This window comes from Leucopleurus acutus (assembly GCF_964270905.1).
Source record: "Leucopleurus acutus genome assembly, chromosome: 5".
Taxonomy (NCBI): domain Eukaryota; kingdom Metazoa; phylum Chordata; class Mammalia; order Artiodactyla; family Delphinidae; genus Leucopleurus; species Leucopleurus acutus.
The window spans coordinates 95,158,796-95,183,823 of NC_139147.1; the positions used below are offsets into that span (position 1 = coordinate 95,158,796).

Below are 25,028 nucleotides of genomic sequence, written 5' to 3' on the forward strand. Positions count from 1 at the left end.
TACAGACTCATTTAAACATCTAAAGAGATGGAACCTTGAATGTTTTTTCTTCTGCTGTCAGCAAGAAAATAAATCAGGAGGTTATTCCTTTTTCGTGACTGCACTAGGATAACATCTTATTACAGCACTCTTTGAAATAAAACCTTTGCAGGAACTTCCCTCAAAACAAGGAAGAAAATACTTGTTGTGCAAGTATGTTGCAAAAGAGAGCATTCAGAAACTTTATCAAACCCTGATGTATCTGGGTCTGAGAGAGTGAAAAGCATAGTGAGAAGGTGCACATGACCTTTAGAAGTTTCCAGCCTAATTCAAGAGACGTCATATACATGAGTGAAAACTGTGTTAACCTGTTTCTAAAACAATTAGTATGCAAGCAAAGGCAGATTTAGTGAAATGAGAAGCAACCTGGGACCTAGACGCTCTTAGTTTCTTTATTTGTTAATTCATTTAACCATCCATCTTTTCATTTGTTAATTTATTCACTCATTCATTCCAGAGCTATTTAGTGAGCAGCCTCTATGACGGGTACTGAACAAGGCCACGTGTACAGAAAGATGAAAGAGAAGCAGCCCCTACCCTGCAACAGTAGAGAGTCAGGAAGTCATGTGTAGAACAATGGATTAGGGCAGTGACTGAGCCTGCAGGAGCTGTGGAAGCTTCAACGGACAGAATGCTGGCCTGAGTCCTGGGTGATGGAGCTGTCCAGTTGAAGACAGTGAATGTTTTTGACAGAGGGATAACCAGGACCAAGGCCTAGAGGGGTGAGAGAGCACAGCAATTTTGGAGGAAGGTAGAGGTCGTAAACAGCTTAAGCATAGCATTCTTTGGGATGGTGGGTGGAGATAGCATTCAAAAGACGGGTTAGGGCCAAATTGTGAAGGGCCCTTGATGAGCTGCTAAAGAGTTTGCATTGTTTGAACACTGGAGTCCTTTGAACTCCAGTGCAGTCCCTTGAACACTGGGAATCAGTGAACATTTTTAAGCATGGGAATTTTAATCAAATTTGTTTTCTAAAAGGGACCATTTTGGTTATAATGTAGAAGATGAATTGAACAGTGGTTATAGAGACCATCTAGCGAGTTATTGTTGTGGTCCAGGAGAGGAATGGTGAGAGTCTCTGCTCAGACCGCCTTAGGGGCCTTACTATTACTAACTTGGGGCAAGTCATATTCACCTTTATAAGGGGTCATTTCTAAGGCAGAGTTGAATAACATTAACAGTAAGTAGCTACTATTAGTTGAATTCTTACTAAACGCCAGGGACTGTGTTACAGAGGAGAAAAGTGAGGCTCAGTGGGGCTGATTAGGAAACTGCCCGTAGCAACACAGTCTGTACGTGCTGGTGCTGGCTTGGATCCAGTGTGTGTGCTCTAGTGCCCTCGTGTCATGGAGCTGCCTCTCCCAGGAGCCGACTGCACCGCATGGTGTGCGAGATCCCTTTTAGCTCTGACTTTTTTTAAGTGCAGATTGGATTTTTTTAAGGTGCTGGATAAAGTAATAATCAGATTTGGGTAGATTTAGTCAGAAGACATTTTCTGAAGAGGTAAATTCTAAGGTAGGCTGTCAGGTTAGAAGAGAGAATGATTCGTTAAACAGCCCAGACTACCTGAAAATTAAGGTGAAGAGTAAATCCTAGCTAGAAGTTGAAGGTATCAAAAGAGGTAGTTTCTGTGTAAGGATGAGTGAACATTCCTCACTTGTTTATCTGTATCTACCAGGAGAACATGTCTTATATGTCTTTTCTGTGCTTGGTGCTACTTCACGTCACCTGTGAACTACCCAGTGTTCACTGGAGTGAGTCCTAGAATGAGGCTGGGTGCCAAGATGTGGCTTCCAGTCCATTGCTTTAACTTAGGATGGGTGTATAAAGCGTGGCTTAGATCACCTTTCCTCTGGATGATGGTGATTCTCATTCCCACTGGTCAGCAGGGATGTTTGGAGCACGTGTGTTGAGTCTTTGCCTAGATTGGTTCTCTGCCTGGCCTGTCGGTGGTGAGGGTGCAGGTGGGGTCTGCCACAGTGTCTGTACTGAGTCCGTGCATTAAACAGGCCAGAGACAGACTGGATTAGTAAAACTGGAGAAAAAGAAGAAAAACAATAAACAAAGATATTTAAAGGGGAAGTTTATCAGAGGAACGGGAACAGAAACAAGGTCTCCTTTGAGCTGGAGACAAAGGCTCTAAAGTGAAAAACAAACTCAACATTTCATTTGGACTGGCTCACAAGCTAAGAGTATTCTGAGTAGGAGACACATTTAAGTTGATTTTAATGTTATGTTTTTCAAATGGTGGGTTGCGACTCTTTAGTAATTATTATTATAATTATTATTTTTGTGTGTGTGTGGTACGCGGGCCTCTCACTGTTGTGGCCTCTCCCGTTGTGGAGCACAGGCTCCGGGCACTCAGGCTCAGTGGCCATGGCTCACGGGCCCAGCTGCTCCGCGGCATGTGGGATCTTCCCGGACCGGGGCGCGAACCCGTGTCCCCTGCATCAGCGGGCAGACTGTCAACCACTGTGCCACCAGGGAAGCCCTTTAGTAATTATTTATTAAAAGAATTGGGCTTCCCTGGTGGCGCAGTGGTTAAGAATCCTCCTGCCAATGCAGGGACATGGGTTCGAGCCCTGGTCCGGGAAGATCCCACATGCCGCAGAGCAGCTAAGCCCGTGCACCACAACTACTGAGCCTGTGCTCTAGAGCCCGTACTCTGCAACAAGAGAAGCCACCACAATGAGAAGCCCATGCAGCGCAACAAAGAGTAGCTCCCGCTCGCTGCAACTAGAGAAAGCCAGTGCTCAGCAACAAAGACCCAACGCAGCCAAAAATAATAAATAAATAAAATAAATTTATTAAAAAAAAAGAATTCAGTGGGTTATGTTCAGAATTTTATTTAAATAATGAAATAGGATAAGAAAAGGAAGGAAATAAGAGAGCGGAAAGTTGCAACTTAAGTGGCAGTAAGGGTTATTTTGTGAAATTTTTATTTCAGTAGTCAGTAGAAGACTGATTGATAGGTAGGTATATAGATGAAAATATTGGGGTGGATTCATAATGTATTCCTGTGGATTATGACCCAAAATGTGCAAAAGCCTCTGACTTTCAACAGGGTTGGCAAACTTTTTCTGTAAAGGGCCAGATAGTAAATATTTTAGGCTTTTCAGGTCACATACATACAGTCTCTGATGTATATTCTTCTTTGTGTGTGGTGTGTGTGTGTGTGTGTGTGTGTGTGTGTGTGTGTGTGTGTGTGTGTGTTTAATAACCCTTTAAAAATGTAACAACCATTCTTAGCTCATAAGCCATACTAAATAAAACAGGCGATGGACCAGATTTGGCTAATGGAGCACAGTTAGCTAACCCTTGTCTTAGAAAGTAGATTCAAGTTACTGTATTATATCAATACTAGGAGTTAAATATATGGTTAACATGAGAAACTGTCAATCTGTTTTCCAAAGTGCTTGTACTACTAATGTATGAGAGTTTCATTCCTCCTCATCATTGCAAGCACTTGGTACTGTTAGTCTTTTTTAATGTTAGTCATTCCAAAGGGTATGTAGTAGTCTCACTGTGGTTTTAATTTGCATTAGCAATGTCTTTTCATGTTAAGCATATCTTCCTGTGACTTTTGGACATTTGTTTAGCTTTTTCGGAAACATATTAAAATCCTACCTTTCTTCTTTTTTTATTGGATTGTTTTCTTATTACTAAACTGTAGAAGAACTTTATACAGTCTAGCTACAATTTGCTCCACTTCATTCTGGCCTCCATCTTTTCTGATGAGAAATTCACAGTCATTTTGAATCATTGTTCCCCTCTTAAATAATGCATTGTTGGGCTTCCCTGGTGGTGCAGTGGTTGAGAGTCCACCTGCTGATACAGGGGATGAGGGTTCGTGCCCCGGTCCGGGAAGATCCCACACGCAGTGGAGCAGCTGGGCCCGTGAGCCATGGCTGCTGAGCCTGTGCGTCTGGAGCCTGTGCTCCGCAATGGGAGAGGCCACAACAGTGAGAGGCCCGCGTACCACACACAAAAAAATAATAATAATGCATTGTTTTTCTTCTGAGTGCTTTCAACATTTTCTTCCTGCCTTTTGTTTTCAGCAGTTTGATTATGGTATTTGAATTTATCCTGTTTGGAGTTCACTGAGCTTCTTGAATCTGTAGGTTTATATCATTCATCAAATTTGAGAAATTTTCAGCCATTTTTTCTTCAAACTTTTTTCCTGCATTTCCCTCTTTCTCCTCTTTTTCTGAGTCTCTGATGACATAAATTGTGTCTTTTAGTATTGTCCCACAAGTCTCTGAGGCTCTGTTCATTTTTTTCAATCTTTTCTTTGTTATTCAAATTGGATAATTTCTATTTATCTGTCTTTAAGTTCACTGATTATTTCCTTTGTCATCTCTGTTCTGGTACTGAACCTATCCAGTGAGAGTTTGGTTTTTTGTAATTGTATTTTTCAGTTTGAAAATTTCTCTTTGGTTTTTATTTATATCTTTATTTCTTTGCTGAGACTTTCTGACTATCCATTCATTTTAAGAGTGTTCACCCTTACTTGTTGAAACATTTTTATAATATCTGGCAGAGAATTACATTAAATAATTCCAACATTTATGTCATTTTGGCATTGGCATTTGTTGAATGTCTTTCCTGCAAGTTGAGATTTTTCTGATTTTTTGTATGCCAAGTAATTTTTTACTGTATTCTGGAAGTTTTGAATATTATGACTCTGGGTCTTGTTTAAATCTTATAGAGGATATTGATATTTTTGTTTTAGCAGGAAATTGGCCCATTTGGGTTCATGCAGAATGTTGCAACCAGTCTTCTACCTGTGTGTTTTTAATGTCAATTTTGTTTTCAAAGCCTTTGCAGTGCTGTTTAGATCTGCCCCCCATGTGCTCCACCTAGTGGCCAATTTGGTCAGTGGTCTATTTCTTATTTCAGTTTTCAAATTCTTTGGCATAATATTAGGACCAAACCCATGCATGGGCAGCTTAGGAGTGAGCTAGAAATTCATAAACAACTTTATAGCATTGCTTTTCTGAGCTCCTCTCTCTCCATGGTATACCCACTCCTTATGGGTTGCCTGTGGCTTCCCTTTTTAGTCCTCTTGTTAGAAAGAGGCTTTATTTACCCTGCTCTGCCACACACTTTCTTCAATGACACTTTGTGTCCAGAGCCAAGCAATGGATATTTATATTTTCCTCTTGGAACCACAGCTCTTCCATTGGAGAGAAAAGTTCCATTTCCTCATTTTTGATGCCTGTGGGTCCCTCCCTGCCACCACTATCACTGTCAGGAAATCCCACTCTTCCTCCTCAAGCCTGAGCTAGAGGACTTCTGAGGCTCTCTCTGCCAGTGCCAATGCCCAATTCCAGGTTCTCCCTCCCAACTGAGAAATCAGAGGGGAAAGAATGGTAAAATCACCACTGGTTAGACAGTATGTCAAATTTTTTCTTCTTTCTCAGTATTGAGTCTTCCAATTCATAAACACTGTATATATCTCTCCATTTTTTTAGATCTTATTTAAATTTTCTTATTAGTGTTTTGTACTTTCCATATACAGGTCTTGCACTTATCACTAAATAATTCGTGTTTTTTTATGTTATTGTAAATGGTATTTTTAAAAATTCATGTTCCAATTGTTTACTGCCAACATATGGAAATGCAGTTGATTTTTTATATTGATCTTATTTACTGCAATCTTGCTTAGTTCACTTACTAGTGTGAACAGCTTTTTTGTAGATGTCCTAGGATTTTTCCCATAGATGATCATGTGATGTGTGAATAATGACAGTTTTCCTTTTTCCTTCAGAATCTGCATGCCTTCTACTTCTTATTTTCTTTTTCTTTCTTTTTTTTCCTTATTGCACTGGCTAGCATCATCAGTAAAATGTTGAATAGAAGTGATGAGAACAGACATCTTTCTTGTTCTCAGTCTTAGAAGAAAAGCTTTCAGTCTTTTATTATATGATTTAGGTAGATTTTTTTTAATAGGTGCCTTTTATTACTTTGAGGAAATTCTTTCCTATTTATAATGTATTGAGAGTTTTTATTCTGAATGGGTATTGAATTTTGTCAAGACTTTTCTGCATGTATTGAAATGACCATTTTTTTTCTTTTTTTCTGTTAATGTGCTGAATTGCATTGATTGATTTTCAACTTTTAAACTAACCTTGCATTCTTAGAAATAACCCCACTTTGTCATGATTTGTTATCCTTTTTATAAGTTGTGATGTTTTGGTAAAGATTTTTACCTCTATGATCGTAAGGAATGTTGTACTTAATTTTTTTCTTTTCTTGGATTGTCTTTGTTTGGTTTTGGTATTAGGATAATGCTAGCCTCATTGTATGAGATGGTATTTCCCCTGCCTTTGTTTCCTGAAAGAGTTTGGGTAGGATTGATATTATTTCTCCCCACTTAAGTAAGAAATCTAAAATAGTCAAACTCCTTTTTTCTGTTTCAATCTAGCTAGTTTGTCAATTTTATTAATCTTTTCAAAGAGCTAGATTTTGGTTTCATTGAGTTTTGTCTACTTGTTGTTGTTCTGTTTTATATTGCATTGAGTTCCATTCTTATCTATTATTCCCATCCTTCTTACTTTTTCTTAATTTATTCTTTTATTCTGTCTTCTTAAGATGGAAGCTCTGATCAGCGATTTTAAGCTTTTTTTTCTCATACAAGCATTTGCAGCTATAAAATCTTCTAAAAGGAGCATTTACTTAGAAGCACATTTCAACATCTCTGAAGTCGTAATACATCATACACTCAATAACATCTTATAGTTATAGCTGTCATTATTTTTTCTCTCTTAGTGATACACACAGTAATGATGCATCTTACAGTCATTGGTGTCCTAAACTCAATGATATGTAGTATTACACAATTCTTTTGAATTTTGCTTAGCTAATAATTACTTAGTAAAGATCTTGACATAATGATGCTTGTGGGTCATAGCTATTCTCTCCTTGCCTTTGTTTATACTTTCAGTTTTTATAGCATGACTATTTTTATCTTTTCATGTATTATCCTCAAAATCCAGGTCTCCTTGAGAGCCTGCTTAAGATCCTCCAAAGCATCTAATAGAACACTCTGCATACAGGGTACACAATGCTTTTAGATTTAAGAAAAAAGATGGTGAAGGCTTAATTGCAGAGTATAGACCTGAAAATGGCCCCAAAACTGAAGCCCTCTGATCCCATAATTAATGTGTACATTAAAAATTACAAGTGTATATATGTTGTTGAGTATGTCCTACTTTCAGTGAACTAGCAGTGCCCAATGACACACTTTTCTATTTAAAACAGATCTGTTTTTAATTCATCTTAGATCTTTTCCTATCAGTTGCTGCATTTTTTTGTTTGTTTGAGTTGTTTCCTATTCTAAACTAAATATGTTAATATTTATACTGTACACACCCTTCTATTTGTCTGTTTTCATAGTTATCTTACCCAATATGAGTTTCTTTAGATACTTTTTTCTCTGGGTTTTTACTTTCTTTAACTGACTGACACAGAGCGTAAAATTATTTCTTTTAATCTCTTTAGCTCCTTAAAACCCTGTTGTTTTCACATGCTTAGAAGACTCCCCGGCTAAGCCAATATTCCACGCTAGTATTCTGTAAGGCTTTGATCCTTACACAGTCTACCCCACTCCTCCAGGTCTAGCATTTCAGTGGATGAAATTTTCTTTATTGTTTTCGTTTGTTTTTCCCATTATAGAGGAGGTACACTACTTACCAGTTTAACTCAGGCAGTAATTTTGAACAGACCCCCAAGGGAAAAAGTGACTCCTGTACTGTGCTGCTTGTGGCACTACTAAGGAGAAGAACCCAGGGGTCCGTTCTCACACTGGGAAAAGTTCATCTATCAGCAAGCCTGCCTTCTTCCCTGCTCAGAAAGCCCCAGGTTCCCATGGACACTGCTTGGTATAGGAAGTCAGTGTTCATGTTTATCTATTAGAACACTTTTGGCCTAGGTTGCTAGAATGCTCAACTAAAGGTGGCTTAAACAATGAGGATTTGTCTCACTGAATGAGAAATCTAAAGTTAGGCAGTACTAAAGTTGGTGAAGTCATCCAGTGATTTCAGGGTTCTGGCTTTGCCCTTAAATTTCCATTTGGCCGCACCTGTCTAAGCACCCATACAACATCCATCCTAGAGCCGCTTTTCCTGGGGGTTTTTTTGTGTGTGCATGTGTCTCTTCCTCTCATAAGAGAAACAACTTTTCCATTAACCCCTCGTGTACCTCCTCATATATCTCATTTTACAGGATTGTGTTATTTTTGCTGGAGCTGCACAGGAGTCTGGGAAAGCAATTATTTAGAATATTCACATTCAGTCATGGGAGGTGGGCTCTGACAGCAAGGAAGGAGAAGGTGGACAGTCAATGGTATCTGCAAGTGTGTCTATGTATGATGTGTGAGTAAGATAGAGAAATTGAAATTGACTTTTTTGGGGTAGAGGCTGCTGTTCCCATATGAAGTTGTACATGGACTCATAGTGGAACTTTGGATGGCCTGCCACAGTGGAGGATGGTGATGACATTTGAGCCAAAATTGCCTCTGCTTCCTATGACACAATCAGAACTTTATATTTGTTTTAGTTTCTTGAAATCTTGGTTTCGTGATTTCAGGTTGAGTCCAGAAATCTTCCTGAAACGTCCGGTGGTTGAAGGAAATCGTTGGAGGTTGGACTGCATTCTTAAGCGAAAAGCAGTATGTACTTTCCTAACAAATGCTGATGTAATTTTTAAAAAGTTTATTGCCTCTGAAATGCCTTTTTTTCCCCAAAGCCCTTCATATACACTTATAACTTTTTTCTTTAGAGCTTGACAAAAAGTAGAATACTTACTGTTTTCAAGTTCATTTGGTTCTGATTTTTTTCCCATTACTTGTGAATCATAAATATTTTCACCTAATTCACAGCATGGATTATATTACCACGTCTAATTTTTGTTTTTTAATCAGTTGTAGGCAGCTGATTTGTTAGGCAAAAAATTGTAATAAAATTTCATCATTGAGTAATAAATGATGAAATGAAACATAGAATTTTATTTATTTATTTTTCATTACTTTGTCATTTGAGCAAAATTCGAAGTCATCTGAGAATGATTTCAGTCAGATGGGGTCAAGCTGATGTTGAAGCATGTCAAATGGAAGGACATAAAGAATTGGTCGTTCCTGTTTTGGGACAGTTCATGGTAATAGTGTGAAATGGTGTGACCCTGTAGATCCTGGGTGAGCATTGAGTGTGCTTTTTTTGTTATAAAAAGTAAACAACTGAAGCAGTATAGGCTCACCAATGACTACTTTACATTCATATTTCTAATGAAATATTTTATGTGGTTAGCCCTCAACCGAGTTAAATTAAGTTGAATTAGAATAGTTGAATTAAGTTCAATTTATTATTAATCATGTCCAAATTAGGGAGTGCTAGTAGCCTTTTTACTATTATTTGAAACTGTCTTAACTTTTAGAATTCTGTCATTAAACATTCTAGCAGATTTGTAGGTCCTAAGTAACTGGGGTTAGTATCAATATTTTCTATTTATCACAGCCATCACTTATTTCTTTTTTTCCATCCTCTACATTCCACTACCCCTTTCCCACTCACCTTTCCCCCTTCCTTCAATGTCTTTTCCCCATGCCTTTAGTTTAGGATATCTGGGGATAGTATAGGCAGACCTCACTGTCGATATTAAAGGCAAAAGAAGTTGATTGTCTTTATTTCAGACACATGTTCTGCCCAACAGCATCATTTTCAAGGCTAGTCTAATCTGTTGTCTCAACAGACTTCCATTCACAAAACTGGAAATTCTGGTCTTGAAAAGCATTATTTGCATATTCATTAAATAATCCATCATACAGTTACTGTGTCTTCTCTGAGCCTGGTACTACACTAATTACTAAGGATGCCATGTGTGTGAATAGGATTCCATCCCCGCCCATGGAGGGCTTGCTGAAGAACTCATATCCTGGGCTTAGTCCTAGCCTTACCAAACATCTTTCTACATATTGAATGGGCTATAACTTTCTCCATGTTTCTCTCTGCGAAATGGCAGCTTTCCCATTTCTCCTCTAAAAGTAAACTCCTGAAACTCCATTCTAATAAGTTTTTCCAGCCTTGCCTAGCGATCATCAATCATAACAGAAAATCCTCTCCTCCTAGAACTTATCCGATGCTTTACTCTTTTAGGTTTCAATTTAACATGTTTTTGTTGAATGCCTCTTACGTGCAGGGCACTTGGCTAATCACATGGGAATGTACAAAAATAAAAGACACGATTCTTGACCTGAAGGAGCTTAAAAATCTACACAAGAGTCAGCTGGGTACAGAGACAGTGCCAAGATTCAAAGCAGGAGGGAGAACATTGGGTAGGTCTGATGTGGAAGCCCCTCACAACATGAGGAACTTAGGGCATTTAGTATGGGCCAGAAATTTTAAAAGAAGTGCTTTCTAGGTATAGGAAGTGTGATGAGGAAACATTCTGGATGCAGGAATTCATAAGGCCTTGTCAGTCACAGCAAGGTGACAAAGTTGATGACACCTGAGTGTTAGCATAGGTAGGATGGGAGATCGAGCTGGAAAGGCCGTTGGGATGTGGAGGCTTTGTGAGTCAAGCCAGTGGTTTGCACTTTACGGACGACAGTGGGGAACCACTGTCGGGGGGGTATGATGGCAGAAGGGTGATCTGATAAATATGGTGTGTTGGGACGGTGAATCTGGTAGTAGGAGGAAGTGGGAAGAACCCAGAGTCAGAGAGCTACATTTTAGATCATGTGCATGTGAGGTGCCTACAGGACATCTAAGTATACTCCAGAAAGCTAGTTGCCAGATCAGGGCTCAGGAGGCAGGTCCTGCAAACCTGGTCCTCCACTTCATGGTAGCTGGCGTGTGTTTGTTTATTCCCCTCAGTCCAGGTCCCTTTTCTGTCACTATCATGGCTTCTCTTTGCTTTTATGGCCCATGAATCCTGTGAGGTACCAGGTGAATACCATGACCAGGTAAATAGTGCTGCCTGATAACTGTGCTTTGTTTGTTTCAATTTCATCTGCTTTTTGAAACTTGTAATTTTTAAATTGCCTGAAATGATTTTTTTAATTTCCTAAGGAAATAGTAATACTATTAAATGTTAATTTCTCAGTGGTACATTTAAGAGAATTGCTCTTCCTTAATCCAGTTACAAAATATTATTAAATTTTTAACATTCAGATCATTCCAGATTGACATTTCATATGCTCATACACACTGCTTCACATAAATAATTTAGTTTCTGAAAGCCACTAGCTTCACAAAGTACTGGGTTTAAAATAGCATTTATTCTTGCGTTAATGGGTCCCAGAGGTCCGCAAGGTTGATTGAAATGAATTATTTTTTTCTTCTAACAGATTGTGTAGATCTTTGGGGAGAAATTCAGTGTCTCTGCTTTATAGCCAACATATAGGCAAACATTTCTTTTAATGGATGTTTCTTAGGGGGAAAATACAATATTTTGTTTCTCTGGTAATAGCCAAGTTGATATTTTCCTGTTTCTTTGGCCTTCTGATATGCAGTGTCATCATTTAAAATAGTGTAAGCCAATGTTGAGAGGCAGACTGCTTTAACTCAAAGCAGCATCCCAGGGTTTTCACAGTTCTGCATTTATTGTACTAAGAGGTGAGAGAAGTTGCATCATAGTTATCGTAACTGCATCCCTGTATCCAATTTGTATATTTTAACCTTAGAAATATGTGATATTTCTGATGAGACTTGCACCAAAAGATTCTTCAAGTGCAGTCCCCTGGAGACTTAACAGAACCTAGGTTCTCAGGGAGGATTTTGTCGTCAGGTTAATTTCTTTCTGTCCTGGGTCACAAGGCACATTCTAGAGTTGCAGTCAGTGACCAGCAGGAGGGAAAGATGTCCAGGTTTGTCAAACAAGATGAATAATCACATCACTGCAGAGAAATATCAAAGGGAATCTTACCAAAATGGTGGGCTAGAAGGGCATGGCAGGGAAGGAGGGAAGGGATCTTCAACCTTAAGGACTGTGCTTTGAACAAAACTGGTTTTAAAAAAAGGCGCATGAGCACATGTGCTCTTACATCCCAGTGCTGCTTGCATTTAAATGGTGAGGATATGATTTTTTTTTATCCTTTACTTTGCATGTTCCTAAAATATCGCACACCTCCTCCACCTCCCATCCCCCCCTCCACTGGGGAAGCTCTTGACAAGTGATGATCCTGGAGATGTGTTAGCTAAGCTATCTTAAGGCAATGGACAAACTTAGCTACATTTGGAAAATATTTGACCACAGTGCTTGAACAATCAGAGAAAAAGCTGGCTCAGAAGCAAAGTCTCTTGATTTCAACTGTAAAAGATGTTTATTTTTCATTTTCTTCACATGCATTTGTATGTGTAAAGCACCTAAAAATTCCTGCTGTTAATAGTATTATATCTGTTCTACTTGCTTAAAAACTAATTAGAAAAGAGGATAGAACTTTTATCTTTTTAAACTCAGGTGTCATAAAGTTTATTCTGTGGAATCCTTGGGTTAGTTGACTGCAGCAGAGATAAGAAACATGGCATAGAAACGTAAGAAGCACAGTCAAGTCCAGGCTCTTTGTTTTCCTACTTCTCCTATTAATACTTTTCTTCTGAGCAAAAAGTAATTTCCCCTGGGGTCACTAAAAGGCATTGGTAAAACACTGGATACTTCAAAAGTGTATTTTTGAAATTACAGAATTAACATCAGTCCTTTTTTTTTGTAATTAGGCTTTCATTTTGCACAAATATTTCCCATATTTTGTATAAGTCTGCACTATTATGGCCCAACAAATGCCTTCATTCCCAAAGGAAGTATTTTGCTTTGCCCTTTATAGTTTAGAGTTTATGGCAGTGTTGTAATGCCTTGACCAAAAGAAGAGGAATTTATTGCTTTATTATCACAGGAATCTTGTCACTAATTAACTGTTTATTGTGGGCATGGACATAAGTAAATAATTGTAAACCAGACTACATAAAAATGAACTTTTTATATTTAATTACTTACTTATTAGTCATTTCTGTTTAAGCTAAAATGACTTAAAAGTCTCTATCCTATTTCCTACAGAGTTATTTATTTCAATGTGAAAAGACACAGTATAGAAGAAAATGTCAGGTATTAATAGATGGAGGATAATGCTATAATCGATTAGCATTAAAAATCTCTGTTATTTAAAAAAATCCATTAGTTATGCAGATAAATGGAAAATTGTAAGATTCAGGCCAGTTCCTAATTTTCAATTACTGTACTTCATGGGTAATAATCTCATAAGCCTAAGAAGCAGAATTTCATCCATTTAAAACAAATGAACTGTGATGAAAGATGTCAGGTGTAACGTTCTATAATTTAGGTTGAAATTGGGGGTCTTAAACTTTATATTAAGTCATTCAACGGGAGGCTATTTTTTTAAACTGCTATTCAGTGCTGAATCCTAAAATATTCAAATAGCAAAGTGAATCTGAATAGTAGAGGAAAAAAATAAAATAATGTTCTAGTTTTCATTTAGAGTGCTCACTGACCAGATCATTAGAAATTAATCTGTTCACTTCCTGCCTGCACTTTCACTTCCTTATTTCTTTACTCAAGTCTGTACTTATGTACTTGATTACAACAATAGTTGCATAATATAATAAATAACAAGCAAGTTCCAAAAGTCAGCTGTTAACCAGAGAAATAAAATGACTTTTTTTTTTTTGCGGTACGCAGGCCTTTCACTGCCGTGGCCTCTCCCGTTGCGGAGCACAGGCTTCGGACGCGCAGGCTCAGTGGCCATGGCTCACGGGCCCAGCCGCTCCGTGGCATGTGGGATCTTCCCAGACTGGGGCACGAACCCATGTCCCCTGCATCGGCAGGCGGACTCTCAACCACTGTGCCACCAGGGAAGCCCCCGACATACGTATTTTTAATCCTGTTTTTTTTCAGAGCAAGAATGGGTCTTCTCTTAGTACTCAGATTTCTTTAATGCAGCCCAGAATGTAAATCTAGTGTATCCCTTCAAAAATATGCACACTTTTCAGATATTACTAACACCAAGTAAGATAGAGTTAGTATTTTGAAGTGATGTGTTATTATAAGGATTTAGGGGCCAAAATATGCTTTTTATTGGCAGAGCAACATTGGGGAACTGTATATATGTTTGGTTTACTCCAAGATTTTACATCTTGCAACCTAAAAATATTAACTCTTATGTTATTTCACATTTTTATAGCGTTGCAAAAATATCCAGTTGTTATAAATTAGATGTGTTCAACCAGTAAGGCTTCTTAAATTTGTGACTCAAATGTCCATTATGAACAATACCTAATTACCATGGATTACATTTAAACTGTAACTGAATTATTCACTCTAGTTTATTAGATATGCCTGCATCTCAAATACTCTAGAAAGGATTATGGAAAACTTCTTACCTTAAATCTGTAGGATATTAAATGCCTAGGTGTAGCTACAGTACTCAATATGCATGTAATATGTTGCAGGATGCTTTCAGAGCTGCTGGGTACAGTAAATGCAAATTAAAATGTTGCAAACTGCACAGCAACACTGAGGATGCAAACCTAAAAAGTAAAAAAGTGATATAAGAAGTGGGGGTAAATAAGATAGGGTTTCCTGGAGGAACTATATGTTGGTGGCCGAACTGTGTAAGCGGACAGGGATGGGGGAGGACATTCAGGTGTCAGGCAATTTATCGTAAGCTAAAACCTTGTCACCGCCCAGAGCTAGGAGAGAAAATACTAGTACTTTTCTATACTACCAGCTGTTGGACATTTCTTTGATGGTTAATATTAAGAATAAATATTATTTGTATAGCATATTAAAGTTTATGAGGCAATTTTGATTTAATTTGACCTTCACAACGGCCTTGTCTACTTTCTTTTAGGTCCAAGGTCTAAGGATGGATCAATGTTAATTTCTGTGCTGCTGCTAAAACTCGGGGATTTTTGAATGATAGAGAAGCTGACTTCTGAAGAAGTCACTTCAGTGGTGAAATAGACATTAATGATTTAATTATGGGTTAAGAGTATGAACCAATACATTCACCTCTGAAGACTGAGACATGTTTTTTCCACTGAAATAATTTTTAATAAAGAAAAACTCTATGAATATACCCCCAGAAACATTTAAGGCATGTTTAGCATAATTTATTGCATCAGAGTTTTAAAAACACTGTTATTTCAATTCTTTGTGGTATAATAAAGACAAGCAGAAGATCCTAATCCTGTAACATGAATCAGGTCAAAACTTTCCTCAAGGTCAAGTGTTCTGAGATGTTCAAAGTTGTAAGACTATCAGATACTTTTAGTATTTCAAGTTGCAATTTCAACTTTCTGGCTATAATTAGTCAAATACTGACTGTCTCAGTATGACAAATCATAGAATGGAAGGGAGATAAATTTTTATTTTTTATATTTGTGTCTTAATATACACTTATGTTTCACCTTCTTGTATTGCACTTTTCATTAAATATTTTATTATACTTGTTTATAGAGAAAATTTTTAGAAAGTCCAATGCCCCAGAAATGAAGAAGAAAAAGAAAATCATAACCTACCTCCAGAAATTCTTATTCCTCCTTGTGTTTTCTCTTGTGACAGCAACAGGGGGTGCGTATCTTCATTATGCTCTACAAAGAGGTGGAACTTGCTCTTGGAATCAATAGTGAATACAGCAAGAGGACTTTGATGCATCTACACCCCAACATAAAGGTATTCAGGTCATCTTGCTTAACAATGTTTCTTCTGTATTATTCTGTAGTTTTTCAGATACATTTTACTTTGAGCAGTGGTAATCTTTAGAATTCCCTAATGTATATTTTGAATCAATAATATTGTGAACTTCTCAGAAATAAAATAATTATACTTTCTTATACTTCTGATCTTGATGGAGTCAGCAGAGTTCTCACTTCTGCTTCTCTTACCCTGATAATTTAGCCAAGAACATTCTTCCTAGAGTTGTTTTAAGAGCTCTGTCAAGTTTCTATACTCCTCATTAAGGTTATCCTGGAACCTCTTAAATGTGATCTCCCTGGGATATCCCTTGAACACTGATAGCAACAAAGAGAGCTCCTTTAGGATTTAAAGTGCTCTCCTTAAAAGCACTTTGTATACAGTACTAGTAAAGTGAATAAGCATGCTAAGCAATTTGAAAAAAGCCTTTTGATATTTTACCAAAGACCTGAAGCCTATCAGTAAATATTGTCGCCCAGTCACTGAGCTACATCAAGACAATGAATTAATCTTCAGCAGGCTTAAAGTATATAATGATTATATATTTCACCTGATTAAAAAAAGATATTCCATGTAAATAATAACCAAAAGAGAGCAGGAGTGGCTATACTAATATTGGACAAAATAGACTTTAAATCAATAAAGTTTACAATAGATAAAGAAGGACATTATATATTAATAAAAGGTTCAAGGCAGCAAGAAAATGTAATAATTATAAACATTTACATACCTAATACTGACCATCAAAATATATGAAGCAAACATTGAAAGAGTTGAAGGGTGAAATAAAGCAGTTCTATAATAATAGTTGAACACTTTAATATCACACTCTCAATAATGGATTGGTATATACATACAATGGAATATTTTTCAGTCTTAAAAAGGAAGGAAATTCTGACATGTGTTAAAACATGGATGAACCTTGAAGACATTATTCTAAGTAAGATAAGCCAGACATAAAGACAGATATTGTGTGATTCCATTTACATGAGATACCTAGAGTGGTCAAATTCATAGAGACAGAAAGTAGATGGTAGTTGCCGGATTTTGTGAGGAGGAGGGAACAAGGGGTTTTTGTTTAATAGGTATTGAGTTCCAGTTTTGCAAAATAAAAAGTTCTGGTGATGGATAGTGGTGATGGTTGCACTATATGAATATGCTTAACACCACTGAACTGTACACTTAAAAAGGTTAATGTGGTAAATTTTATGTTATGTGTATTTTACCACAATAAAAACATGTTATTAAAAAATAAAGTTGCCTCCAAAGTTTTTGGAATGTTTCTACTTAAAGACATACAAAAATAGGTCAGATTATTTAAGAGAGAATTCCGTTTGAAACCAGGAGGTTAATAACTTCTTAAATTACCTTCAAAATCAAGAGCTGCCCAAGCATCTATATCCCTATATCAATATGATTACTAGTTCAACTTAATAACTGCCAAAATATCAATATACTTACTAAAAAATTTTGTCAGAGACAGGTGTAGGCTAAAAAGTTTCAGTGTTTTTTATATAACATATAACATAACCCTTTTGGGGGAAAAGGGAATCTGCTATTCCATTGAACTGGCTTTTATTGAAATATGCGGCCAGATTTCAAGCTAAAGGGCAGCTTCCCCCATATGTGAGGGGTCCAGGGTGGTCAGGGGAGTTTTGAAAAGTATCCAGGGGTAAATACTGAGGATAAAATAAATAAATACTCTGCTAAATACTGAGGATAAAATTAGAAGTTTGGGGATTTTCTTTGATGTATAGATAGCACATTTTAGCATTTGAATTGTAGGCAATGTTGTTCAGGGGAGTAAACAGACCTATTTTATTATAATATGAAAGACATTTTAGAAAGCATATTACGTGTGTGGTTTTTTTCCTCTCAAGGTGATGAGGCACCCAGATCATGTGTCATCCAGTGTATATCTGTGGGCTCATCACGAGAAGCTCATCATCATCGACCAGTCGGTTGCCTTTGTGGGTGGGATTGACCTGGCCTATGGAAGGTGGGATGACAACGAACACAGACTCACGGACGTGGGCAGCGTGAAGCGCGTCATCGGGGCACCTTCTCTGGTTTCCCTCACAGTTAGTAAATTTCACCTTTACGGAACTGCATATAAGGGACACAGTTTGTATAAGTGTGTATTAATAGTGTGATTGGTTGACTGATGGATTGAATGAGAGGTGGCCTATCCCTGGAGAGGTAGAGAACATTGAGTCCAACACAGACCTGGTTTCAAATACCACGTAGTGAGTCTGTAACTATGCATCTGTTAATCTCAGTTTCTTCTCTTGTAAGAAGAGAAAACAGATCTGATAGAGCATTTGCTATCTCATAGTCAGTTCCTTTGCTTTCCATTTAAATTAAAGATTTAGTTCCTATTTGGGAAAAAAGTTCATAAACAAAAATGTGCGGCAAAATTGGACTTGAAGTTAAAGAAGCACCCTTATTACAGTTAGCTGCCAAGGTTTTCGAAATCTTCCTTCTTACAAACATACAAAACTAGGATAGGTCAGTCTGGAGTCATTCAGGGAATTCTGTTTGAAAGCAGGAGGTTAATAACTTCTCAAAGTATCTTTCAGATCAAGAGCTGCCAAAGTCTCTATATGCCTATATTTGTGGCTTGTTATTTCAACGCGAATGGTTGCCAGAATATCAATGTGCTTATTAAAAAGTTTGATGGGCTCCATCTTATTTTACTGCTGTCCATGTTGGTGACTTTTCTGGGAAAACAGATTTAGTGAAAAGGTAACGGGGAAAGTAATTGACAGAAAAAGCATCGCTTACTTAATATTTATCAGAAGAAGTTCAGTAGCTCAACAGTGAGTATAACTCATGTAATTGTAATGGAAACCAAAAAGTTAATTGGCATGAAATTTCTGGCCCAGTCAAAGAGGAACTATAATGGACTTCCTGGTATCCCTTTGGAAGTATTTAAACAGCTCACAAGGATCGTCCACTGCCCTGTGGCTGACCTCACACATACTATTGTGTGTCTCTTAGGGAGCCTCCGTCATGTGTAAACTTTAAACTGGAATTAAAAGGCCACAGCGCAGCGTATCTTATGCAGTTTCTTTTCTTCTCTTTCTTTTTCTTGTCTTTTAAATAATTTTCTCAGGCTGAAACAACAGAGTCTATGGAATCCTTATGCCTCAAAGATAAAAACGAATCTAACAAAAATCTGCCTGTCCTGAAGACTGTTGATGATGCAGATTCAAAACTGAAAGGAATAGGAAAGCCCAGAAAGTTCTCCAGATTCAGCCTCTACAGGCAGCTGCACAGACACCACCTACGCAGCACAGACAGCATCAGCAGCATTGACAGCGCCTCCAGTAAGTCATCGTCTGCACTGGAATTTATCTCAACTGTGCTCTGTTCCTCCATAGCCAGACACTGTATACCTGTTTGCCGAACTTGTCCTTCTATAATGGAGTAAAGTGAACAATGCTGAGAAGTCGTTATATCATCCTATTCAGTCTCATGCCATTTCATGGCTCTGTTTGACCCATTTTAGAACAGATTTATTGTTTTAGTCACATCACTAGTCATAACAGCCACAATTCATGCTTCTAATGGTTGCAGAATGACTAAGCATTTCTAAAATAATGCCAAGTTATAAAGGAAAAAGAAAAGTATTAGGTGTACTTTATAAAATTCTCATATAAGAGATTTCATGTCTCTTTCTATCCAGAAGTACACCCAGCTTTTATCCTCAAACATCAGATTTTCTACATCTTCTAAATTTACCATTCTTTAAGATTTGTCTTAAAGCTCTACAGTTTTCTGTTGCACAGAATTTGTGACCGATTTTATAGCCTCGCCTTGTTTTTAAAATGATTGAAGCTGCTTCTGAGTTTAGAAAACTTGGTATATTTATATATATATATCTGTATCTCTTTGTAAAGAAAGAACTCTCAACTTTCTCCAGGTGATTGTAATCACTGTAGGAGTCGTCAGAATTTAATCCATGGTTTAAAGCCCCACTTGAAACTCTTTCGCTCTTCCAATGAGTCTGAGCAGGGGCTCACTAGACCTAACGTTGGTAAGTGACGTGTGACGCGCCGCAGTCTCTGTAGGCTTCAGCTTTTGCTGCATGAGCAGAGTGACCGTGTCTCTGGATCGGCTTTCCATTCTCACAGTGTTCACCCCACGTATGCTTTTAGAATGGATAATCTGATAAGTGTCTCTAAGAACTAGGTTCTCGAATAAATTAATCAGGGCCTAAAACATGGTGGAATGAAGAGGAATTTGGCTGGATCAGATTTAGTAACAAGTGATCATCATCAGAAATAGCAACCATAGTAAAATTGTAAGCTAGCGTTTATTGTGTGCAGACTGTGCCGCTCACTGCCCCGAGCGCCTGTGGGGCTTGGTAATAACAGCCTTATCTCCTTTTTACAGAGGAACCAACGGCAGGGTTAGAGATGATAAGTGATGTGCCCAGAGAAGTTCTAGTTTATCAGTCTCCCCGAAGTCATGCTTCAGACCTGTGATTTAGCAGATAGGCAGATGACTACATCAGGACCTTTGGGCTAAATTCTTAAGGCCACAGTTCTATGTACTATTTAGGAGATGGCTGAGATAGAGCCCAGCTAGCAGGGCTGGCTGTGAGTCACTTGTGGCTGTCAGGAGCTGATGACCCTGAACATTAAGCTGGACCTTGAGCAGTGGTTCCAGCATTCTGTAGTCTGGAGACCCTGCAACTTTTAAACTGATTAACTGTATATAGTAAACTAAAGCTCCCATTGTAACTGTTAAGTAAATTTGTTTGTCTTAAATCACATTGATATAAAATACGTAAACAACATTGATATATATTAAAATATGGAGAAGAGCATATGTGGGGAGACATTTTCTTTATTTAGCATACAGCTAGTCCTTGATGCCTATGTGGATTCAGTGATAGCTCACAGTAATTCCTGCGCTCCGTAGAGCGTCATAGCCCTGAGACAGGGCACTGGGGAGTCCAGAGAGCCAGGTCAGGGGTGCATGCCGGGGCAGACATTAAAGATAAAAGGTTGCAAACAGGTCCAGGTATTGCTTTGTAATTCCAGAGTGTGGCTTTGCTGCGTTAGGACTGACGATGAGATGGAGGAATGAAGTTGTGAAACATGAAGTCAAGGAGACTGAATGCTAGTGTTGCTGACAACAGAATTGGGGGCAAGTGGAAAAGAAGGTGCAAGCTGGGTGCAGACTACGTTAAGTAATTCAGGCTGATGGCAGGCTGAGAGGGGTGATCACCATAGTGGTGAACTAGGGACAGCAATGTGGGTGGTTTTCAGGTGTTGATGGAAATCCTCTCCCTAATAAACTGGATACACGTCCAGTGCAGTGTTTTTTATTGAGAGAGAGAGAAGAGAGAAAGTAAACAACCTAAAATCCAAGAGTAGAGGATGGAGGATGGTTGAGAACATAATGAGCAGTTCATTCCCTTGATGGAATTGCACAATCATTAAAATCTGTAAGGGGGGGGGGCTTCCCTGGTGGCGCAGTGGTTGAGAGTCCGCCTGCCGATGCAGGGGACGCGGGTTCGTGCCCCGGTCCGGGAAGATCCCACATGCCGCAGAGCGGCTGGGCCCGTGAGCCATGGCCGCTGAGGCTGCGCGTCCGGAGCCTGTGCTCCGCAACGGGAGAGGCCACAACAGTGAGAGGTCCGCGTACCGCAAAAGAAAAAAAAAAAAAAAAAAAACTGTAAGTGGGGATACAAAAATAAATGTATATGACTCATTTGTTCTTTAAATAAGTACTTACTGAGCTCCTATGTCAATCACTGTTCTAGATACTAGAGATGGAATGAACAACACAGACAAAATTCTGTTAACTAGTAGGAGAGTAAGGATGGGAATTGTATATACAAATAGATCATCAAACACAACGTGTCAGGCGGTACGAATTATCATGGAAAACAGTACAGCAGGGGAAGGGGGGGAAGGGCAGAAGGGAGGAGTTACTATTTTATATGGGGAGGGGGTCAGAGAATGCTTTTCCAATGAAGTGAGTTTTCGAGAAAGATCAAAAGGGAGAGAAGAATCAGGATAAGATAATGTCTGTGGGGAGGGAGTCCAGCCAGGAGGAGTAGCAAGTGCAGACTATGAGGCAGGAGGGGATTGGTATGTTCCAGGAGTGGCTGAAGTCGGGTGGGCTAGGGGAGAATGATAGGAGCAAAGTCGGAGAGGCTTGAGTAGATTATAGAATTTTGGTTTATACGTTGAGTGAAAAAGGAAGCCATCAGATGGTCTTTATTGAGCAAAGGCCAGACAAGGTCTGATTTGCATTTTTACAAACGTTTTCTTCAGAGCAGACAGGGGTGGCAAGTAGTGACCAGGCAGGTACTGAATACATCTTGAGGTGGAGCTGACAGCATTTGCTGATGCACTGCATATGGGATGTGGGGGATGGAGAGGACTCTTTCCATTAGCTACATTAAGTTACAAATTTAATTTTTTAATAGGAAAAAAGTTAATTTACTTAAATAGGAAAGCCAAAGGATAGTTGAGTCCTTCTGGCGCAGTGCTTTGCAAAGTCTATTCCTTGGATCCTGGTGTTTCTCAGGGGGGCTCTGAGGATAATACTGAGGGCCCCGGACCCTCCTACCTCTATTGGTACCTGAAGGCCCCGGACCCTCCTACCTCTATTGGTACCTGTGTCAACCAGAAAAATCCCACATATATTATTTTATATATTGGACTGCCGTGTGAATTTGTATTGGGAAAAAAAAAAGGAAGTTCTACTATTAATAATGAAGGAAGTTTAAAGAGCACAGCTCTACATTTAAATCATGTAATGACTTAAACTTATATTGTCTTATAGGACTTGAAACCCAAATTAAGCACAGAGTGACTCTTCATTATAAGTTTGAAACTGAATGTTTACTTGAGTTAATAACTTCCTTTCCTGAAGATATGAACTGGATTAGCTTCTCTGCAATGTTTCACTTGAATGGAAAAGGCCATGGCTGAACGGGGCTCCTAGCGAAGCCCGGGTTTTTTTTTGTTTCTGTTTTTGTTTTGTTTTTTATGCTTCATCATGGTTTCCTTTGTTTTCCATACTTTTTTTTTTTATGGTCTGTGTTTTCTTTTTATAAATTTATTTATTTATTTATTTTTATTTTCGGCTGCATTGGGTCTTCTTCCTGCACACAGAGTGTACACGCAAGATTTTAAGTAGAAAAAACTGCACTAAAATCAACTCATCTTAAATGTGATTAGTAACTATGGTAGATTTCTATAGTATATATTTTAATTCAAAATCACTCAGCCATCTTCAAGATTTTTTTTCTCTTAAAATTATGTTGCAAGAGGGAGAATTTCAAGCACATTGTTTCCTTGATACAGTTATTTTAAAAGGGTTGAATTTTTTTTTTTTTTTTTTTTGTGGTACATGGGCCTCTCACTGTTGTGGCCTCTCCCGTTGCGGAGCACAGGCTCCGGACGCGCAGGCTCAGCAGCCATGGCTCACGGGCCCAGCCGCTCCGCGGCATGTGGGATCTTCCCGTACCGGGGCACGAACCCGTGTCCCCTGCATCGGCAGGCGGACTCTCAACCACTGCGCCACCAGGGAAGCCCGAAAGAGTTGAATTTTATTCTTCTTATATTCAGTGTTTGCTAATCTTTTCCTTTTAAGCAAGATTTAATATATGGCTGATGGGGAAAATAATTCTTGCCATTTAGTTGAGACAAGTGTTTCAAACTCAGATATCTAATCATAAGGGATAATGAAGAGTAGGTTAAGTCATTTCTAAACTCTGTTTTCAGTGGTGTAGAATGTATAACACTTATTTTCACTCTCAAAGAGCTTATTGTCTAATAGGTAAGTGGTGGTATTACTAACCTAGTGCCTTAGTAATTCATCAGGGGGAAATATCCTCTGGCAAGAGTTGTCAGCGAAGCCTTCTCCACAACCGTAAACCTGATCCACAATGCCAAAATCCAAAAAGTTTCAAGAACCAAGAGATTTAAAAATATATATATAAAACTCACTGGGGACCTGTTTCAGAACTGGCCGTGAATATAGGCAGAAATTCAGTAGGTAGAGACTAAGAAGGGAGAGAAACAGGCACTCCAGGTAGATGTTATATCTTAACACACATATGAGAAATGCCAACAACAAAGGGGGAAACCAACAGCAAAATGAAAAGACAACCTACTGAATGGGAGACGATATTTGTAAATGATATATATAATAAGCAGTTAATATCCAAAATATATAAAGAATTAGTATAACTCAACAACAACAAAAAACAACCCAATTAAAAATGGGTAGAAAAGCTAAAGAGACATTTTTCCAAAGAAGACATACAGATGAACAACAGACACATGAAAAGATAGTCAACATCACTAATTGTTAGGGAAATGCAAACCAAAACCAGAATGGCATATCACTTCACACCTGTTAGAATGCCTGTTATCGAAAAGGGAAAAAATAAAAAATGTTGGCGACCACGAGGAGAAAAGGGAACTTTCATGCACTGTTGATGGGAATGTAAATTGATGCAGCCACTTTGGAAAGCAGTATGGAGGTTCCTCAAAAAATTAAGAATAGAACTACCGTATGATCCAGCTATCCCATTTCTGGGTATTTACCTAAAAAATACAAAAATAAAAACCTAATTCAAAAAGATATATACACCTTTATGTTCATTGCAGCATTATTTACAATAGCCAAGATATGGAAACAACCTAAGTGCCCATCAGTGAATGAATAGGTAAAGATGTGGTGAATATATACAATAGAATACTGCTTAGCCGTAAAACAAGATGAAATCTTGCCATTTTCAACAACATAAATGGACCTTGAGAGTATTATGCTAAGTGAAATAAGTCCGACGGAGAAAGACAAATACTGTGTGATTTCACTGATATGTGGAATGTAAAAGACAAGGAAATAAACACAGAAACAAAATAAACAAGCAAACTAAACAGAAATAATTATGTAGATACAGAGAACAGAGTAGTGGTTACCAAAAGGGAAGGGATTGAGGGAGGGTGAAATGGGTAAAGGGGATCAACTGTATGGTGATGGATGGAGAATAAATTTTTGGTGGGGAGCATGCTGTAGTGTATATAGAATAGAAATATAATGTCATACACATGAAACTTACATAATGTTATAAACCAATGTTACCTCAATTAAAAAAAAGAAATTAGAAGATTCTGGATTTTAGAAAGGTAATACAATACCTATACTCTATATTATGTTACACTCCTGGCAAAGTCCAGGAAATACCCTATAAGCAAATCATTTATATTCGTGCAACATCAAGTGGGATAAATAAATATAATAACCTCAAG

General features: G+C 38.2%; 1 protein-coding gene across 1 annotated transcript in view; it reads left to right on the top strand.

Annotated features, from left to right (window-relative positions):
- PLD1 (phospholipase D1) overlaps nt 1-25,028 on the top strand; it is a 201,959-nt gene that overhangs the window by 107,943 nt on the left and 68,988 nt on the right. Inside the window, exons 12-15 of the mRNA XM_082839881.1 lie at nt 8,629-8,710; nt 15,610-15,720; nt 17,622-17,822; nt 18,857-19,070. Of these exons, the coding sequence (XP_082696007.1) occupies nt 8,629-8,710; nt 15,610-15,720; nt 17,622-17,822; nt 18,857-19,070 (608 nt within the window). The remainder of the gene's footprint in view (nt 1-8,628; nt 8,711-15,609; nt 15,721-17,621; nt 17,823-18,856; nt 19,071-25,028) is intronic.